Here is a 20,262-nt window from a genome sequence, read left to right on the forward strand (position 1 = left end):
GATTCGTGGAATGAGTCCGAATAGTTGGATTGAAATACCGAGTCATCGAGGTAAAATCGCAAACTTGTGATTCTAAAACATACGTTCAATTAAATGGAATATTATCTCATACACTTATTAATTTTACCTACATAACGTTCAAACGTCCGAAATTATGCAACCGACATAACGTTCAAACGCCCGAAATTATGCAACTAACATGTCTCTTATAAACGGGAATGAACTCTTCCACTTCACGGAGCTCATTTTTACACGCAACTGTCCGTGACAATGATGATAGACACAAAAAGATTAAGTGAAGTGTAGGTGACGTGAAAGCGTTTTTGACAGTGATGTTCGTGATCAGGCCCTAGATCTACATCTCTAATGATTGTTTCCTGGATTTTATATTGTATTAGACTGGGGAAAAAGAAATCCAACTTTATTTAAGATGCATTATAATGCCTCTCTCATAGAAGTCATGGTTTCTCATTGGCTTTTGAACCCAATTTATTATCACTCAGAAAATTTTTCAATGCGTGAAAAGGTCCGAACTTTATGGGAGATGCATTAAAACTTCCTAACCAAGCTCACGGAGTTTCTGGCGAGTCACTTTAGACATGTGTGGCCTTGCGTCTCGATGGAACACAACACCTCTTCTGTTGGCCGTTTCTGGTCAATCGGCAGCTTCAAACGGTCCCGTTGTTCAGAATAAAGACCTGAATTTAGTGTTTGACAAAACGGAAGTAACTCATTATATAGATTATTAACAGAATATTAACAATAAAATAGAAGATTTGATCGTCCCTACATAATGCAATATTAGTTTAGGCTTGATCTCAATAATATTTTTCCCAACTCACCAATTTTATTCATATAGCATTCAAATCAGTCAGCATGAGAGTAATTTTAGCGTTCATATGTGGCGTGTAGCTCAATCTAAGGCGAAAAGATGCAAAAGATTGCGTCCTCGGCTTGCTTTACAATGAATAAATAACACTGTTTATCTTTTGCCTACTAAAGCACAGTGAATACGATTTTTTACATAGATAGCATCAACATTGTCAAATTCATAATAACTTTGCCAATCAATGATGCTAAAGTTAAGATTATGCTTCAAAATTTAACTTATAAATTCAACCCTTTGCGGTCGTGTTAAATCTCAACACGTGTTATTGAATTATTTTTACTTGAACAGGCAGTTATGTCTAGAGCAACATGTCAAAAGGGTCTATCTTCTTCAATCGATTCTCTTCATCTACATTCTCTTTCATTAATACCTTATCGGTGAAAGCATTTCCTAATGTATTTGACGACAAGAAGTGTAAGAGGTAATCTCGTTTATCAAACTACATGGCAAAATTGGAACAAAATCTGTCTGAAAGACCGTGGTTATCGGAAGAGAAAGTCGCTGAAGAGAATCGACCAATGAAGATAGACCCTTTTGACATGTTGCTCTAGATGTATAACTTTGTGAGATTATGAAAGATGAACAAGATTTCATTATTTCTTGTAAATTGTTGATATAAAATTACTAAAAAATGTTTTATGTTTATGTTTAAAATAAAATCGCTAGAATTTTTCTTCGTGTTATATCTTCCACATGTATTACAAAAATAATTAGTCTTTCGCTTTTTATCTTTCTGTTTGAACACACAGAACAATGCTCTTTACATTTACACAGTGCCGCAATACATCCATTAATTCTTTCCTCAAGCAAAATTCGTTTTGAAATAGTGTGAACTGATACATTGTTAAATTATAACATTAGTATACTTCTTTGCTATGGTGGCTGAGAGCAGACAAACGACCGCAAGGGATTAATACAGATTTCGATACAGATTTTCTGAGAAACAACACAGATAAAAAGATTTTTTGAGGCCAAAAACACAGATTTTATTATGGCAACCCTGGATCAAGGTATCCTACCTTGATGCAACAAATACAACTTCACTGCTCTGCCCATGTTTGCATAGGTGACGTAACCACCAACACCACACAGTGATGTAACATGCTTTTTTCTTGTTTTTAGCTGACAGATTAATCAATATAAATTGACTGGAAACAATTTATATTGATTAATCTGTCTCTATTCAACAAATATTAACAGTCAAAAGTGACCCGGAGGGGTTATATGATTTTTGTTATTTTAATTCAATAGGAAAACACGCTTACGTCAACCATGCATATTTGGGCAGTGCTTATTCACGCATATTTACGCGACAGAAAACTTCGTCTGAGGCTCTTTCGATTTGCTATCGGAAAATAAAAAGTAAACAAGGCTGGTTCATCGGCTAGTGACCATTCTATCCTGGATTCCTCGAGAAGACGCACCACGCTAGATATGGGGTACAGACTAGGGGGGCGTTGCTGATTAATGGTCAGCTGCATCCCAATAGGAAGTATCCCGTGTCGGGCACAGGTACAGATCATTGAACAGCATCACAATTACGAAAACACTTGTAATACTAACCTCGAGCCAACCGCGAGTAATCGGTTACATATTACTAACATAGTTATAAGGCAAACATTGTCGAAATATTGAACTCCCGGCCCCGTCAGGTTGACGCCATATGAGCCTTAATAAAAATATATATTTTGGATAAAAAAAAAGGCTGGTTCATTCGATCTCGTCGTAATATTGGCCAGAATATTGTGTTTTTTGTTTGTCAAGCTTCGTTTTCGGTATCGTGAGAAAGGTAGTAACATAAGACATTCCCAAACTATGATATAAGGCATATTTATTTGATACTGAGGCGATGGACCAAAAGCCGGCGGAAATTCGGAAACTGAACTTTTCCGAAGTGAAAGCGGTTATAATTTACCGTGAAATCGCAGGAAAATATAGTATTTCGATCGGAGCGACTTCGAAAATCATGAAAAAGCATAATACGCTGGACACAGTAGAGCGGAAACCCGGAAGAGGAAGGCCTCGCAAAACCTCAGTTCACACGGATCGCCTTCTCCACCGCTTGGTTCGATCGGATCACCGATCTCTTGTCGGATGATCCAGGAAGAATTGGACCTCAATATAACTAGTCGAACTGTTAGCAACCGACTCAGTGAGTAAGCAATCGGGTCTACAGAGCTTCTTAAAAAAAAAGAAGCCATTACTGCGGAAAGCCAATATCAAAAAGCACCTGAAGTTCGCAATGAAATATGGTTTTCGCCGTACTGACTTATGGAAGAAGATTGTTCGTACCAATGAGAGTAAGTTTGAGCTAAAAAACACGAAGAAACGTCAACGTACTCGTTGCTTGAAGTTTGAGTGTCCCGATTTATTGAAGCAACAGCTGAACACGGAGGAGGATCACTGCTTATGTGGGGCTGTTTTTCAGGAGTGAGGTATGTAATCTTGTCGAGAACGAATGAAAGATGACTGGTGGATCCTACGTCAAAGCCTTGGAGTAGAACTTAAAGCCGTCACTCAGGAAATGAATATGGAAGGTTATATCTCCCCAAGCACACCTCGAATGTTGAGAAGCGCTATTTCCAGTCCAAAAAGATTCAAATACTTGAGTGGCCACCTCAGTTCCCAAATTTCAACCCTATTGATCATCTATGTACAAATTGGATGAAAAAATTCCATTGGATTCGCGGAGAAATTTTCTGGATGGGTACGCAAAAAGCGTGGAATGCGATTCCTCAACAAATGTTGCATAAATTGGTCGAAAGTATGCCCAAACGACTCATGGCAGTAATGGAGAATCATGGAGGACATACCAAATATTGAGATATATTATCCACGAGCTTCATTTACAATGCTTTGTTTTTATACTGTTTATTTTTTCATTACCTAAGCTGAATTACTGATGTTTGAAACAAAATATGGATTAAACATGGTTTGAAATTTGAATTTATATGGATTCGATCGATGGTTTATTACTATTTTTGCTTTTTTTTCTTTGCCTACCACTACTTGAAAAAAGCAGGGAGTAGACTACCTTCTTATTCTACGTATTTTGCAATCTGCCAATCAATTAACAGCAGAATCTTCCGCGTGCGAAAAAGCGCCTGTCGCAAATCCAAAGAAATAAAGTTCGCAGAGTGCGTTCGTCTCCCGATTCATCCGCGTCAAGCTCAGAATTTTTGCGTTTCTCAAAATGGCTGACATTTTGTATGTGGAATGTTGATTAACAACTATTATCAAACGTTGATAATTTCGAAAAGCTTTGAGTTCAATTCATATTGAGCTGTTGAGCATATAAACATTAATTAAAATAAGCATTAATTAAAGTACTACCATATAATGCTTACAAACATTAGAATAAAACATATTTAAAAAAATATAAGAGGTTGTGTTCAAGGCACGAGCGCATTGTTGACGTAGAACTACGCTGTAGTTTAATTCAAGTCGCTTGTTTATAATTGCGGATATTATTTTATAATGCTACGAACATTTTGAAATAACTATTCTACCAGTTTGGTCGCCCTGAAATATGTATTTTTGTACAATCATTTGACGATAATTGTTTGATAATTCATTCTTGTGCTCGCAGAAAAATACATGCTCGAGATAGGCGCAGCTGTCATCCTTAGTGGAGAAAGTTTTGCTACTGGCAAGCGAAACCAAATCACATACAACATTTCAGAACGACATTTACTTTCTTGGTGACTAAATAAACGAAATAAACTCTATCTGTTAATCTCAACAACCTCGAAAAGAGTAGCGCCGCTTCATTATGATCAAGATTCGCGCAAATGCAATCCTAGTTGAAAGCAGCATTAATAACTTAATATAACTTATTGAATAACTTGGTATTCCCCAAATAATTTTTTGGTGCACAACCTTAACACCTGCTTCACCATAGCGTCAGTTCAATGCATTGATGACAGAAAACAAACAAACAACTGTTTGGAAGAAGGCTGAATATTTGCAGAAATTCATTACCAATACTCTAGCGTAAGGTTGATGCAATGATTGCAATGCCAGAGACATCAGCGAGTGAGTAATTTGGTCGCGATCACAGCTCAATCCGAAACGAAGACATGTGATGACGCAAAACAAGGAAGAACAAGCGATATTCATTGCTCTGAATACAGAACGATACTGAAAGTTTGACTTCCTTCGTTGCTTGAGACTTTAAACTTCTTCAGTTTATTCTTCTCTAACCTTCAAAAAGGCCCTTGGAAAACTTTACTTTATCCATAATATTACTCCTCCACCCCCTTGCCTTGAGAAAGGCATTCGATCCCTCGCCGTCCAGCTCGCTCAGCAACGATGTTGTTCAGTCGATTTCCTCACGAAGAATGAAAGTTTGCCTCAGCGAGATCCACTGTTTATACTTTAGGCAAATATTCCCCTTCGTTATTCTTGTTTGCCTTTGTTCACGGAGACTTTATATCTTGCGATTTCCCCTTCTTTGCCCGTCGATAAGTTGCTCGTTATTGACAGCTCTGTTCGGGAAAGCACACAAATGGACAGAACAAATGTATGAGGAAATGGGAATGCTTCCAATTTTCATCAATTTCAACCATATATAGACTATGGGATTGTAATGTATAGCATATCAAACAAATCCGTTCGCGGCAAAAATAGTTATTAGACAGACACTGTATATTCTACTCCCTTTTTTATTCTCATTCATTCAGTTAGTCCTAAGTAAGTTTTAGTAACGCTTATTCAAAGCAGTGTCTGAAGCATTTAAAGAGCCCTATATTTTGCCTTTTTGGCATTATATCCACCTTATATTCGTTTATAGAGTGTAATAAGCATTTATCCAGTATTCTAAATGTGCAAACAGTGCTGATTTAAGACAACTTCTTGGTGCTTACCGGATATCTCGGTACTCCTTCGCTGAAGTTTGTATTCTGAGAGTAACTCACAAAAAACGATGAGCTATTAAGCTATTCGTCTACCACTCCTACTTACCAAAGGATAATTCATTCCATCACGATTAAGAGACTGTCACAGTGTATAGAGCAATTTCACATCAAATGGACCAGTCGCTTTGCACAATTTAGGAATATTTGACGGAATTATCATTTGCAGTATGCTTTCATGAAGACAACTGAAGAGCGATATAAAATATTTCTCGAGCAATTTTAGGGAAGAAATCAAAGAACAATCGCGACTACTAACGAAGTCTATTAGTTTTAATTGTTTTACAAAGGTGATACTTTTTATGGACATTGTACTCAGAATAAAACGGTGTGGTGAAGCGAGTAAAAGTACTAAAAGAAATTTTTATTTCTGAAAAAGAGATGAAAATTCGAGAAAAAAGCCACATAAAGAGATGCTGTGTATTCCGTTGGGCTATAAGACAATACAAGATGCACAAGATGGTGCTAAAACCGAGTTTGTAAGGAGGAAAAATTTCATCATACAATCAAACCATTAGTTTTGTGACACCTTTTCCTTGACACTACGGGAAATTCGATGGGTAGTCAGGGTACGTTTATGACAAGGTAACCTGGACTCGAAGTGTGTACAATACGATTCACTTATACACTCTCTACTATGACATCTTAGCTTCGACGGAAAGCAGCGATCACAAAGCAATTCATAACAAGTTTTTTTTTTATTGCGAATATTTCGTGTTTTGCTACTTTTTGTTGTGAAAATACGTCAATAATACGTGAGATAGAGTTAGTGAACCATTAAAGTTAAAATAGCGGAACTAGTACTCAGGATGTGTTGTTTCTGCGATGCTTTTTGAAACCAATATTTCCATTTTCAGGCAATTCTATGGCTCGATGTGTGGCACCCGGATGCATGAGTGTTCGGTCATCGATGCCCGGGCCCGAGTCCAACAGAATTATGGAAACATATCCCACAAATTATCATTTCATCGATTCCCGATGGATGTGACTATTCGGAAGAAACGGCTTCGTTTCATCGGACATGACCTCGAGAGCAATACTAAAAACATGTACATTTGTTCGCTTCACTTCAATCCAGATTGTTTCATGCATATGGCTTGGATGTACAAAATCGTCGAAAACTGATACGAACAGGTAAATTTAAATAAATCCAATTAAATAACGAGCACTCGTCTGCTCGTCTCTTTTCTGGAATAGGGCCCTATACAATGAGTACACAAAATAGTTCATTTTTAGCTGTTCCTACTGTCAGAAAGGCCAACGAAATGCCATGCCTCGCGAAGTCAAAACCGTTAAACTCGCCGAAAGGTCTTTATTGACATGTAGTAAGAGTTGAATCCATTAAAAACATCCGTAACATCCACAGAATCGGTCCACGTCCAGTAATGGGAGGAAACATGAGTATCCGGAGAGAGATATTCCGTCGAAGGAAATCGGAATATCTCTCTCCGGATAGTCATGTTCTGATTGCTTAATTCAAGCACTGCGGCAAGAGGTATCGGAGAGTTACAGAAAGCTTCAGGAACCTAAAATCCGTATTGCCGAACCACAATTTCGCTTAGGTTTTGATAAGAAAGAGAACCTAATTGGATTATCTCCACCCTGCAATGAATAAATATATACATTAAGCTAAAATACAATAGAAATAAATTAATTTAGACAAATTTATAACACCGTCCCATGTTACTTGCAAAGCTAACATGTCACAGCCTCACTACTATTGATGCACTAGTCAGTCCAGACTACCTTATCATAAACGTACCCTGATGGTCCTGAGATCGGTAAGGGGTTCACAATTCTGTCCACAATTTTAAAACATGTCGAAAACAAATAGTTTCGCTCTGAGAGTTTCGATTAGGGCTCTTTCATTACACTCACGCCTAACACAGTTAGAGAAAACAGTTATTAAAAAAAATACTAAAAAACTTAATTATTCTATGCTGATGTCCTCAAAAAAAATTTTATATGCTGTATAGCTTCCAAGGTCAGCCAAAAAATGTATTTTAATCAGCATATATTTATATAACTTACGAAAAGACGCTACAAATCTAGCACTCTAAGACTAGGCGCAAATTGAGAAGCGTATAGCGCTCGTAAGCGAACGCGAGACTACCAACACGACTCATACGTGCCACAAACGTAGCGTGGTGGAGCGCATATTGAATCGCAGTTTGGTGTAAATAACATGCCACTCGCATACAATGACTGATTAACACAGAGTTGCGCGATATATTTATTTACTAACACAATCACTCGACCAGTACAGCCATACAGTGTCAAACCCACGGCGCTATATGATTGTTCACCAACACAACTACTACATCCGGCATGACCAGCACGAGAAACTGTGGTTCAGCCACAGCGTCGCGCGAGTCGTGTCTCACGAGCGCTCCACCATCTCGCGTCATCTGGCCAATTTGCGCTGTTCTATCGGTTCCCAGCAAACATTAAGTCGTATGAATAGCTATAATTGGAGGCGATATACATACAACCAAGACACATTTGTATGATATATGATGCGGATAACTAGCATATACACACAAAAGTGGAGGCGATATACGTATATGCCATATTTTGTACGCATATAAAGCCGTATATAACGATATGCGATGCTTTTTGGACTGATACGATACGACAACGTTACCACTCAATCCATCGATGACATGGAAAATCGTGTTTTTGCATTTTATGCGATTTTAGATATATATGATCGATATTTTGATTGATATTTTATGCGATTGTGATTTGATACGAAATTATATGTGACTTATCATGTGCAAAGTTATACGATTTAATGTTTGATGGGTTTTCATTAGCCACAAAAACAGGCGCTATATCGCGCCAAGTTACTCGCGCTATATGCGTCTCAATTTGCGCCTTGCCTAAAGACGAAGTAAAAGGTTTCAATGTAGTGTTCGGTATTCAATTCTCTGAGTGTAAACACCGTTTTCTCCGCCTTTATCAATCTTGTTTCAGTTTTTCACCATTTATTATTTCCATGTTCACCTCAACATTATTGACATTTTGGCATGTGGTCATTTGAAGTTATTTTATAAACAAGTCAGTGAGCATCGTGTGCAGCTGAAATTTTCGATTTTGATTATTTGATAAAGTACAATGCCGGCCGTTGCTAAATCATCCAAAGTCAAACTAAAAGGGAAGAAGAATGAAAAACAACCTCTTATTTTGTCGAAGCCGGTATGTATTTCACAATTATTTCTATGGACAATTGTAACCATCCTCCCATGTGTTTCAGAACAAGAAGCGCCCTCCGGTGAAGGAACAAAGCGAAAAAGGCATCATCTACATAAAACATCTTCCTCATGGGTTCTTCGAGAAACAGTTGCGTTTGTTTTTCTCCCAATTTGGCGATGTCACCCGGGTTCACGTGGCTCGTTCGAAGAAAACATTGCGCAGCCGAGGTTATGCCTATGTGGAATTTCGCTACCGGGAAGTGGCTCAAATCGCGGCCGAAACAATGGATAACTATCTGATGTTTGGTAAGATACTGAGGACCGGTATGCTTCCGGCTGGTGCCAAGCATATCCCGCGAAAATATGAGATGGCTTACGATGCAAATGGGAACGAGACAAGCACTTACAAGATATGGGTCAAACGGTTGGTTGCCAAAAGTAACGGACGCGTCACGAAGACCGGGGTTGTCAATCGCAACAATAGGGCCCTGGCCAAGCTGAAACAACTTAAGGCTAAATACGCGGAAATGGGTGTCGATTATAGTGTTGACGATATTACTCCAACATATGCGGAAGCTGATATCAAAAAGCCGGAACATGATTCCGAGGAAGAAAAACTTCGAGCTGTGAAAGCAAAGAAGGCATCCAGGCAGAAGAAAAAAATGGAAAAACAGCAGACATCCGTTCAGAGTATGGGTACGAATCCACCAATTGAGGATTCATCAGATGACGATGAAGGTTCGAGCTTCCAGCCTTTGGAATCCACAGATTGGGATATGCCACAATCCGATGGGGAAGATGGTAAAGGGGAACCAGGGGAGGGTAAAGTCTCCGTCAAAGGTCAGTCCTCTAAGTCAGCAGCTGTGAAGTTCGCTGCTAAAGCTAAATTGAAAATTGACAAAGAAAAGAGTAAACTGAAAAACAAGCCAAGTGAGCAGACCAATAAAGTTGTTGATTCCCAAGAAAAGGGGGGTAAACGTAAGAAGGATAAGGCCAGCAAACCAGTTGAAACGGTAATTCCTGATACAACTGAGAGTGCACGAAAGGAAAAAGTGGGACCCAAGAAAGACCGAAAAGTTGCTGGTGGTGGCATTGTCAAGAAAAGCAAAGCCAAAAAGCAGAAAGTCATCGAAAAAGCTAGTAGTCCCCTTAAGGCAGCCGCTAAGGTACTCGTGGAGGATCCAAGTGTACGAAAAGTTAAAGCAAAAAACATGAAAAAGAAAAGGAAAGCGTAATGTTCTGAATAAATATTTTCTTTTCTTTATTAAATGTACATGTTTTATTTTGTTGTAACCTGTGAACAACCTGTTTTTATCCTCTTCCATTTCATGCGTCTATTTTGGAACCAAACCTTCACCTGGCGCTCGCTGAGATATAGGGCAACAGCAATTTCGTACCGTCTGAGGCGGGTGAGATAGTTTGAATGAGCAAATTCTGCTTCCAATGCCTTTACCTGAAAACATTGGACATAAAATGAGTTTAAACAAGTTGCGATTGTGAAGAATTTTGTCCCAACCTGTGATTTTGTAAATGCTGTCCGTTCCTTCCGGTTACTAGAGCCAGCTTGCCTATTAGACTTCAACGGGACGGTTGGAGGGGATGTTTTTGGTGCAGTATCACTTCGTGAGTAACCTATGTTTTCAACAGGCGCGGATTCAACATCTGTAAAAAATTGGATTGTAAAAAAGGTGTTTAAATGAAAGCAATGCTTCTGAAATAATAGACGTGGTCGTCAGACCATCCTTGAACCAAAACTGATTTACGGGGAATTGATCGATATGTTTCCCAATTCGATAGCATCGACCGAGTGAAAGCCATCGGTGCGACTGTCATAATTTTTCAAGTTGTTTGGTTCGCTTGTTGCATGTCTTCAGAGAATTATTTTGTTGTGGTTTGCGTCCGTGATATTATCCTTTGGGAGACATCAGAATCGCTCACATATATGCAATTGCAACACATGAAATAAGATATAAGATTATCTCGATTTACAAAATACGAAACTTTACTCGGTGTGATAGTGATAGTGATTGTATCGACTTCTCGATTCGATTTATATAATAGGGCTCAATATTTTATTTTTTATTAAGTAACTAGCTGACCAAACAAAGGCAAACTTCGTCTCGCCCAATTGGTTTTGTTATCAATACCTTCAAACATTCACGTTTTCTTACTAAGCGCAAGTTCATGGGTCCAATCGCAGAACTGTTCGATGATTGATCTTTTAATCGACCCCGTTGATTTTACCTTTTACTAACAAATTCCTAGTACTTGTACCAAAACTCATCATTATAATATCAGATTGTTTTCAGGCACAATTCTCGTTCAAGATTTTTCAACCACTTGCAATGTTTCTCCGTTATATGAAATAAATGTTTGATACAGAAAATATGATAGAATAAAGACAGCCCTCAATCGGATAATTATTTCCTCGAGTTTTGCTCTTATGAATGTGGTGATACATTTTTATTGGTACGGTAATCGTTCGCTAACTGGTTCTGGTTTAACTGGTCTGCTTTTTAACAGGGCGAACGTGAACTGGTCCTTATTATTAAATCGTTTATTTTTACAGGCTCAGTTACATAAGTTTAAAGGAGCCAAACTCCTGACTGTATTGTTACAAGTATATATAAACATTTTTCCTTAATTCTAATGTTAATGGTGTAGAAAACCGATTACTCGCGGTCTACTCGAGTTTAGAAGGGTGACATATTTTCTTCAGGAAAAGGAAAGGATAAAAGGATATGTTGACAATGTTCACTCTCACATTCACACACACATTAATTACACTCAATTCTTAAGCCTATCTTATATCTAATATGTATTTACATTTCTCCTTATTCTATTGTTAATAAGAAGGGATTTGATTTCTCGCGAAGGAAAAGGAAAAGGAGAATATAAGGATATAAGGACAATCAGACACGAAGATCGATAACTTTTAGGAAGACATATATTTGGGACATGTAATCAAGGTCTAAACCAGCCAACACATCTCTCACCGGCACATTGGGCTGCCTTCCTCTAGCCCGAAGAGAGTTTTCTAAATTCGATCTGGCAACAAGATACTCCTCGCACGACCAAACAACGTGTTCGATGTCGTGGTAACCTTGGCCACAGGCACAGATATTGCTGTCGGCAAGATCAAAACGAAAGAGTAGCGCGTTTAACGAACAGTGATTGGACATGAGTCGGGAGAAGGTGCGAATAAAGTCCCGACTCAAGTCCAGACTTTTGAACCATGGTTTAAGGCTAACCTTGGGGATAATTGAGTGGAGCCACCGGCCCAATTCATCTTCGTTCCATTTGCGTTGCCAGTTAACGATGGTATTTTTACGAACTAAAGAATAAAATTCATTGAAGGCGATTTGACGCTGATAAATTTCGCCTTCAATTGCACCTACCTTTGCCAATGAGTCAGCCCTCTCATTACCCAGAATTGAGCAATGTGAAGGGACCCAGACAAAGGTAATGACATAACAGCGTCTGGTTAAAGCACTCAAAATTTCTCGTATTCTCTCAAGGAAGTACGGCGAGTGCTTTTCCGGCCTCACTGAACGGATAGCTTCGACAGAGCTAAGACTATCCGTTACAATGTAATAGTGTTCAACAGGTCGTGAGGCGACGCTGTCCAGCGCCCAGTGTATTGCTGCCAATTCAGCAATATACACTGAGCAAGGATTCTGAAGACTGTGGGAGGTGCTAAAAAATTCGTTGAACACTCCAAATCCTGTGGACTCATTCATAGAGGACCCATCAGTAAAGTACATATTATCACAATTGATACGCCCATATTTTGCATTGAAGATCGTAGGAACGATCCCCGATCGATGATAATCTGGAATTCCATGGATTTTCTCCTTCATGAACAGATCAAAATGTACAGAGGAATTGATGTAGTCAGGAAAACAAACACGGTTGGGAATATACGAAGAAGGATCAACCTGCATGGAGATGAATTCATGATATGGGCTCATGAATCCAGAGTGAGAATTTAGCTCGATCAGCTGCTCAAAATTTCCGATCACCAATGGGTTCATAACCTTACACCGGATGAGGAACCGAAGAGATATTAAATTGAAGCGATCTTTTAGTGGGAGTACGCCTGCCAAAACCTCGAGGCTCATGGTATGCGTTGAGGGCATACATCCCAACGCAATACGGAGACAAAGATACTGAATTCGCTCGAGTTTAATTAAGTGTGTTTTGGCAGCTGATTGAAAACAGAAACTGCCATACTCCATCACTGGGAGAATAGTTGTTCTATACAACATTATAAGATCTTCGGGATGGGCTCCCCACCAGGTGCCGGTAATTGTACGGAGAAAGTTTATTCTTTGTTGGCATTTTTTACTCAGATACCTAATATGGGCCCCCCAAGTACATTTGGAGTCGAACCAGACCCCAAGATACTTGAATGACATAGCATGAGTGATCGGTTTACCCAAAAGTTGAAGCTTTGGTTTTGCTGGTCTATGCTTCCTAGAAAAAACAACCATCTCTGTTTTCTCCGTGGAGAATTCGATCCCTAGCCCAATGGCCCAGGTTGAAAAATTGTTCAAAGTATCTTGTAAGGGTTCTTGTAGGTCGGATTCTGTTGATCCTACGACAGAGACCACTCCATCATCTGCAAGTTGTCTTAGGCTGCAATTTTGTGTAAGGCAATTGTCGATGTCGCTTACATAGAAGTTGTACAAAAGGGGGCTTAAACATGAGCCCTGGGGGAGGCCCATGTAAGAGACCCGACTTACTGCCGAATCTCCGTGAGAAAAGTTCAAATGCTTCTCACAAAGCAAGTTATATAACATATTATTCAATAGAGGCGGCAGACCCCGAGAATATAATTTGTCTGTCAAAACCTCTATTGAAACAGAATCAAAGGCCCCCTTTATGTCCAAGAATACTGAAGCCATTTGTTTTTTTCCGGCGTAAGCCATTTGAATTTCTGAAGAAAGCAACGCAAGACAATCATTCGTCCCCTTGCCCCTGCGGAACCCATATTGTGTATCTGAGAGTAGGCCATTCGTTTCAACCCATCGATCAAGGCGAAACAAGATCATTTTCTCCAACAATTATAGGGCAATGTTGGCCTTACTGATAATTGCATCTAAGTGTGCGTTCCAGTTTAGTTTAGCGTCTAGGATTACGCCTAGATATTTCACTGAAACGCTGAATTTTATTTCCTCTCCTCCAAGATTTAGAGTCTGCAGATGCAGTTTCTTCTTTTTGGTGAAAGGAACAATTGTTGTTTTTGAGGGATTTATGCTCAGACCTTCTTTGATACACCATGATTGTGTAAGGTTTAAGGCCATCTGCATCCTGCTCGATATCACACCGTCGAATTTGCCACGTACCATTATGACTAAATCATCAGCAAAACCCACGGTTTCAAAACCATTCGCCTCCAAACTAATCAGAAGGTCGTCAACCACCAGTGACCAAAGTAGTGGTGATAGGTGAGGTGTTTTCGACATAGTTAAGTCACTAAATGTATTCTGCAACATTTACAGTGTTTCGGGGCAAGCAATTTTGTTTGCAACACAAAATTTCACACACCATTTCTGACCAATAGAATTATCCATATTAATAATCGCCGAGCAAAAAAAGTTAATCTGTTTTAATGACGCCGTTAACAACAATGTTCAAATTATGAATTCCCAGTATATATTTGACAGAATGTATGTTCTTTTTGTTGCAACAGTACACATATGCAGGCCTTTGTATTCTTTCCCAATGCCCAAAAATTTTATTGAACTTAAGCATCCGCGTTACGTTCACCTGGTTTTGATAATGATTCATTCGAATTTGACACTCAATTTCTAATACTGGCGCACACGTTTTGAATGTAAATACTTCACTTCATAACGCAACGTGATGGAAGTCCTGAACTTTTTAAAAGCAATCTGTAGTGTATAGTAAGTATTACGATCTACGGTTAAGTTACTGGTTCGATACAACCGAATTTATCTGTCTCCTAAGATGATTATTTGCCGTAAGAAACAAACCAAACTAAAATAAAATGGACCAAAGAGACGAATCGCCGTTACCCGGATCAAATTTTGTCAAATACAAAAACAACATATTGGCATCCATTGATCAGATAGTGGAAGCATAAGAATGGTTCACTTCAGGAAACACATCGGTCTTGTTTCAAGGAATTAGACAAAAAGAATAGCCTAGCAAATTTATGTCAATATTCAAATAGCTCTTAGAGAAAAGTAGGGTAGGGCGGGACTAGTTGGTCATATGGGTAAGTTGGTCAGTGACGATATCTTGGAATCTCAGCGTCCAAAAAATTTGCGATCTATGGATGAAAAATAGCGAATTGCTTATGCAATAAAATAAGCGAATTGGAAAAACTTTTTATTAAGTACGTTAAAAAATACGAACATGATGACGATTTTTCCAAAAATCATTCACTATTTGCGCATTATAAAATAGGTTGTGAAAATGGTAAATAATCGTGAAAAAAAACTGGTTCTGACGTAAAACAAAAGTTTAGTGTATGTATTAGTCGTAAATGTTAATAGAAATCGCTTTTAAAATTATTTTTATTGAATTTTCTCTTAATGCCGCGTTTTTTTACGCAAGCTATAAACAAATATAGAAAGCATTTGTTTTACTGCTAAACCCAGTGTATTAGAAACGAGACAACCTGATACCAACCACCGCACTATAGTTCTTCTTCTTTCTTCTTCAATGGCACTAACGTTCCTAGAGGAACTTCGCCGTCTCAACGTAGTATTACTTGCGTCATTTTTATTAGTACTTAGTTGAGATTTCTATGCCAAATAACAGTGCAAGTCGGAGGAAATTTTTTTTGACGAAAAATTCCCCCGACCAGAACGGGAATCGAACCCGAACACCCGGCATGTTAGTTATGACGCTAACCGCTCGGCCACGGGAGCACATGAGTTGTCATATTTATATTTTTGCTGTAAAATTTTCCTTAAACATAACAAACGCTCACATTGAATTTCAGAACTTACAATAACGCATCGATACCTGGAGAATATTTCAATATACTTTGGGATGAACGGTACATATGTCATCAGAACAAATGCAAGCAAAAAATCCAGGCCCCGGCCAAGAGGATATGATCCGCGAGTCAAGATGTGTCGCAAATTCAGCTGCCATTGCCAAACTATCAAACTTCTCGGTGAGCTCAAGGCAGATCTACGTAACAAGGTGCCCCCTTTCGCTAATCATATACAACTCGAAACAGTCGTCAAAGTCGGGAAAAATTAAAGAAGGCAGTTTTGCAATCTTAAAATTCGAATGGAGATTCTTAAGTTATTCGATTACTTAAAACACGACGCTCTCTTAACCATTTGGCTATATATTTCACAACACACAACATTTACAAAAACTCGCCTTTATAATATAAAATCATCATCAGACAATATTTCAGTTCAATATTACGTAACACTGTATTGCATAGAATACATATTCGTAATAGAAAAGTAAATTTTTATTCATTATTTTTAGTTTTAGAAGTGTGTTAATGTCATCCTGTAAATTCATGGCTGTAGAGTGGTTTTCACATTTTGACCCACCTGGCACTATGTTAAGCGCCTTGATTTACACCAGCTTGAGAGTTTGGCAGTTCTCGCAAGTGACAGTGGTCGCAAATTGCATTTGCGACCCGGACATGTTTGACGCTGTCAAATGCAGTGTATTAGTGTCGAGAAAATGTCTTCAAATGTCTTCACCATAATATCGGAGGAAAGTTCTTCACACTAAAACGGAACTGTGATAACTATATTTGTTTATTTCAGCTTTGAAGTTTTGATTGTAACTCAAACCATACCCATAAAACTAGTTGTTGAAAAGGTATGTAACCGGAAAACGTTCGATTTGTGAAGTGGTCGTTTGAAAGATCTAGGTTAATCTGTTGTATACTACAGACCCAAAATCATAGAAATGCTAATTTTCGGCCAATGATTAAAATTTCATAGAAATCATATCTTTTAAAAATCCACGTACGCTAACATACTGAAATGTCATCACATATTTCAAAATGTCTACAAAATGTCTTCACAAATTCAAATGTCTTCAAACCTAGCATCTCTGGTGCACCGCAAAGTGGAAGAGAGACGAAATCGCTAGAAAAGATTGCATGACTGATTTCCAACAACGATGAGAATTTGAAATTTTCATTAATTTGGTTTTCTACTTGACTATATGATATTTGTTAACTTTTTTGTTTTGATTTCATTAATTAATTGATAATGAAGGAAACTTCTAATGGAAAAACACTTATTATTTACTCAAAAAGAACATGCCTATTATTGACCAGCCTACCCCGTGTGTGGGGTTAGTTGGTCAATTTATTCAGAAATATGAAGACGTTAAATAGAAGAAAAATGTCAAATAAATAATTTTCTGGATATTTTTCATTGAAAGGGTAAAAGGTAAGCTTCATTATGGTACATAACATTCTAACGCAAAACTTCGTACTACAAAGTTATAGCCAAATTTATTAAAAAATACCAACTAGCCCCGCCCTACCCTATTTATTTAGACTAGTTGCATTTGACGGGAAAATTCATCTTGTTTTGTTAGCCTGCTTCTGATTTTGTTCCGGAGTTCCGAATCTTTGGGTAGCATGTCGAAAAATACATTATTCTAACGCTCGTATTTATTTTCCTAGTATGAAATTTTATTGACATTTTCGTTACACATTTCCAAACATAAAAATAATTAATGTGTGAATGTCACCAGAGTGTCAAAAACCGTTCAGAAACAATCGACATATAGTGATCTTTATAATCGTAATCAATTTCACGAGATCAATGGATAAACAGAAAAGGCAACGTATTGGACTGATTTTTTTGGAAATTACTATGTTTTCATTTTCAATGGATCTTGTTACTCCAGATAAAAAAAAAACACGTAAATTCTGATAAATTCCTGGAAATAATAAGAATGTAAACATGACTTCGTATTGGGAAGTGATATAAAAATGCATATTATGACATAGTGGACCGAACGCAACCAGTTGCATCAGAAAAGGTATTTTTCTCGAAAAGTAATGTCCATTTAAACTTTGGCAAAATATTTGTAGGGCTACCCCCTGTAGATAGAGCCTTCAAAAAAAGAAACATCTCCAGGAACCAGAACTAGGATCTGAAACTCTCAAAATTTTACCGTATTGTTTTTACCTTTCGAAGCTTCACTTCGGTATGCACAAGGGTGTAGCTGATCAGTCGGAGATTTTTCCGCATGGCCATCCGAATATCCCGAGTAACTTATTTCTTCTGCCACTTCCTTATCGCTGCTGAATGAAGCATTTAGATTCCCGATTTCCTTCTCCTGATTTTCGCTGTTTGTAGTACTGCTAGATATGTCGAATATGGCATCCGATTGCTCGTATGTTGGTGCACTCGGAACTCCGTTTAGTAGATGGTAATTGTTAGCACTATAGCCGCACTCGGCTGATTCATTAACACTTAATTCTGGAACACACTGGGTTTCGAAATTATACTGGTGATGGAACGATAGTTCATGACACTGGTAGTCCTCTGGTGAGGGTATGAACTCCTGTTGTTGATTTAGATTGTGAGCTGATCCGGAATATCCTGGAGATGCTTGCGGCGAGGCGCTTTTAATCCAATTACTATTATACCCATCACATCCTCCGTTATAAAAGTTCACCTGTTTCGCACTGTAAAAATTATGATAAAGATGCCCTATTTTTCCTAAACTATCCGCTGCGGTGCAAGCTTCATAATATGATCCTTCCACTGATTTGGAATCCATCGTTACAGCGTTGAGCTGATTCTCTGGCGGAACAGCTGGTACGTAATGATCGCGCGCTTCTGTTTTGCAAAAAGATGAATACATTGTCGTGTAATAAACTAATCGGAAGCGTTCTAGACTCGACCAACTTTGTCTAAGTATATCTAGAGAATAATTAAGCATGTTTTGGAAGCACTCGTGTTCTGAAACAGAAGCCGACAGTGAGCTGGGAACAGAGACAAACAGCAACAAACAAGCAGAAGCCGATGAGACTCAGCCAATCAGCGCGCTTCGAAATTTCGAGTAGGCGTTTCTTTTCGCTGTTTCCATGATCGAGCACATGAAGAATTTTCAACCAGCTCAAAGGCGCGATCGACGATGGATTTATTTATTGTAGCTCAATGTTTCCGCGGAGGGTTTTTTTTTCTGCTGAACGACAGCAGAAGAGATGTTGTATAAGAACAACAATTTATTAGCATTTCATAATGACACCAAATTGTGGCCATTAAAGCTCCGACAATTATCATATTAATTAGCGATCTTTATTCTTGTGAGCTCGGTACTTCGGGCTGCATATTCAGAAATAATGATGATGCTAGTTTAAGGAGCACCGCTAAGAAGTCCACCAAATGTGAGGAACCAAACAGTTTCGTTCATTTTTTAACGATGTCAACACCAGCAGTGGCCTTGTTGTGATTGTTGTATCGAATTACGGTCTAGCAACAACATTGCCCGAGTGGTATTGATACTTTCCTGTTTATTCAGTTTGAACATGTCATCCAAAATCAGAGCCGGGAATGAAATGTCGTATAGCTGTTTTGTTGCTTTTAATTGACACATTTTCGACTGATCAATTTATTATGTTGACTGAAAAGAGAAAATAGTTGAGCACGAATTTATACATATTTATTGAGGTTATTTTATGGTATTTAAAATTATGTGATTTTTTTTTCTGCGGGGCATTTTTTTCTGTGTTGAAATTACTTATTAACAACTAACTGAGTTATCATCAGCATGTATGATTTTTCAAAGAAGAGGTTAGTGGTTGTTTTTCATTGGAAAATTTCATAATATTCACACCGGTTAAAATTAAATTTATTATCTTTAGATTTCGATTATTGTTGTTCAAGATTCTAAAATGGTAAAATCGAGAATAATTCTCAATTACTCACATATACGCAGAATATTAACAAAATTGATGCTAAAAAGTCGTTTTACATTAACAGAACAATTGTATAGCGTTAAATGCATTGGAAATCGAAATTTTCCGTGATGTGACTAGATTCAATCGTACAATCGTGTGATCGATAATGTAAACGCCTTCTTGGAATAAGCATGTTCTAAATTTTCTCGCTATAACATTAATCAAACTAAAAAGTCACAGGAGGGTTGTGTCCAAGACACGACCGCATAGTTTACGTAGGATTCCGTTAGGCTATCTGCTGCATGCTGATTGTGGATATGTTTGAAGAATTACATTGTTAAACTCTTCGATAATGATTCGGGTCCGTTTTGTCTGGTTATTAGGTAT

At 38.1% G+C, this 20,262-nt stretch overlaps 2 protein-coding genes across 2 annotated transcripts; one reads left to right on the forward strand and one right to left on the reverse strand.

Annotated features, from left to right (window-relative positions):
- The first annotated feature begins 8,835 nt into the window (after positions 1 to 8,835).
- On the forward strand, positions 8,836 to 10,265 carry LOC129778639 (MKI67 FHA domain-interacting nucleolar phosphoprotein). Its single transcript, XM_055785668.1, has 2 exons — positions 8,836 to 9,000; positions 9,059 to 10,265. Exons 1-2 carry the CDS (start codon positions 8,920 to 8,922, stop codon positions 10,229 to 10,231), a joined length of 1,254 nt encoding a protein of 417 aa, XP_055641643.1. The 5' UTR covers positions 8,836 to 8,919; the 3' UTR covers positions 10,232 to 10,265.
- Positions 10,266 to 10,275: 10 nt separating this feature from the next.
- On the reverse strand, positions 10,276 to 18,885 carry LOC129761673 (homeobox protein Hox-B4). The gene is made up of 3 exons (XM_055759405.1): positions 18,155 to 18,885; positions 10,513 to 10,658; positions 10,276 to 10,449 (listed from the first exon to the last, which is right to left on the reverse strand). The coding sequence occupies exons 1-3, from the start codon at positions 18,834 to 18,836 to the stop codon at positions 10,276 to 10,278; spliced, it is 1,002 nt and encodes a 333-aa protein (XP_055615380.1). The 5' UTR covers positions 18,837 to 18,885.
- Between the last annotated feature and the right edge of the window lie 1,377 nt (positions 18,886 to 20,262).

The sequence above is a fragment of the Toxorhynchites rutilus genome, chromosome 1 (genome assembly GCF_029784135.1).
Source record: "Toxorhynchites rutilus septentrionalis strain SRP chromosome 1, ASM2978413v1, whole genome shotgun sequence".
Taxonomy (NCBI): domain Eukaryota; kingdom Metazoa; phylum Arthropoda; class Insecta; order Diptera; family Culicidae; genus Toxorhynchites; species Toxorhynchites rutilus.

Excerpts from the sequence above, each read along its gene's own strand:
- LOC129778639 (XM_055785668.1), top strand. The coding sequence starts at position 8,920 with ATGCCGGCCGTTGCTAAATCATCCAAAGTCAAACTAAAAGGGAAGAAG. Across the intron at positions 9,001-9,058 it reads CTCTTATTTTGTCGAAGCCG|AACAAGAAGCGCCCTCCGGT; the intron begins GTATGTATTTCA and ends CATGTGTTTCAG.
- LOC129761673 (XM_055759405.1), bottom strand. The coding sequence starts at position 18,836 with ATGTATTCATCTTTTTGCAAAACAGAAGCGCGCGATCATTACGTACCA. Across the intron at positions 10,659-18,154 it reads CCGAAGTGAAGCTTCGAAAG|ATGTTGAATCCGCGCCTGTT; the intron begins GTAAAAACAATA and ends AATTTTTTACAG. Across the intron at positions 10,450-10,512 it reads CAGCATTTACAAAATCACAG|GTAAAGGCATTGGAAGCAGA; the intron begins GTTGGGACAAAA and ends CAATGTTTTCAG.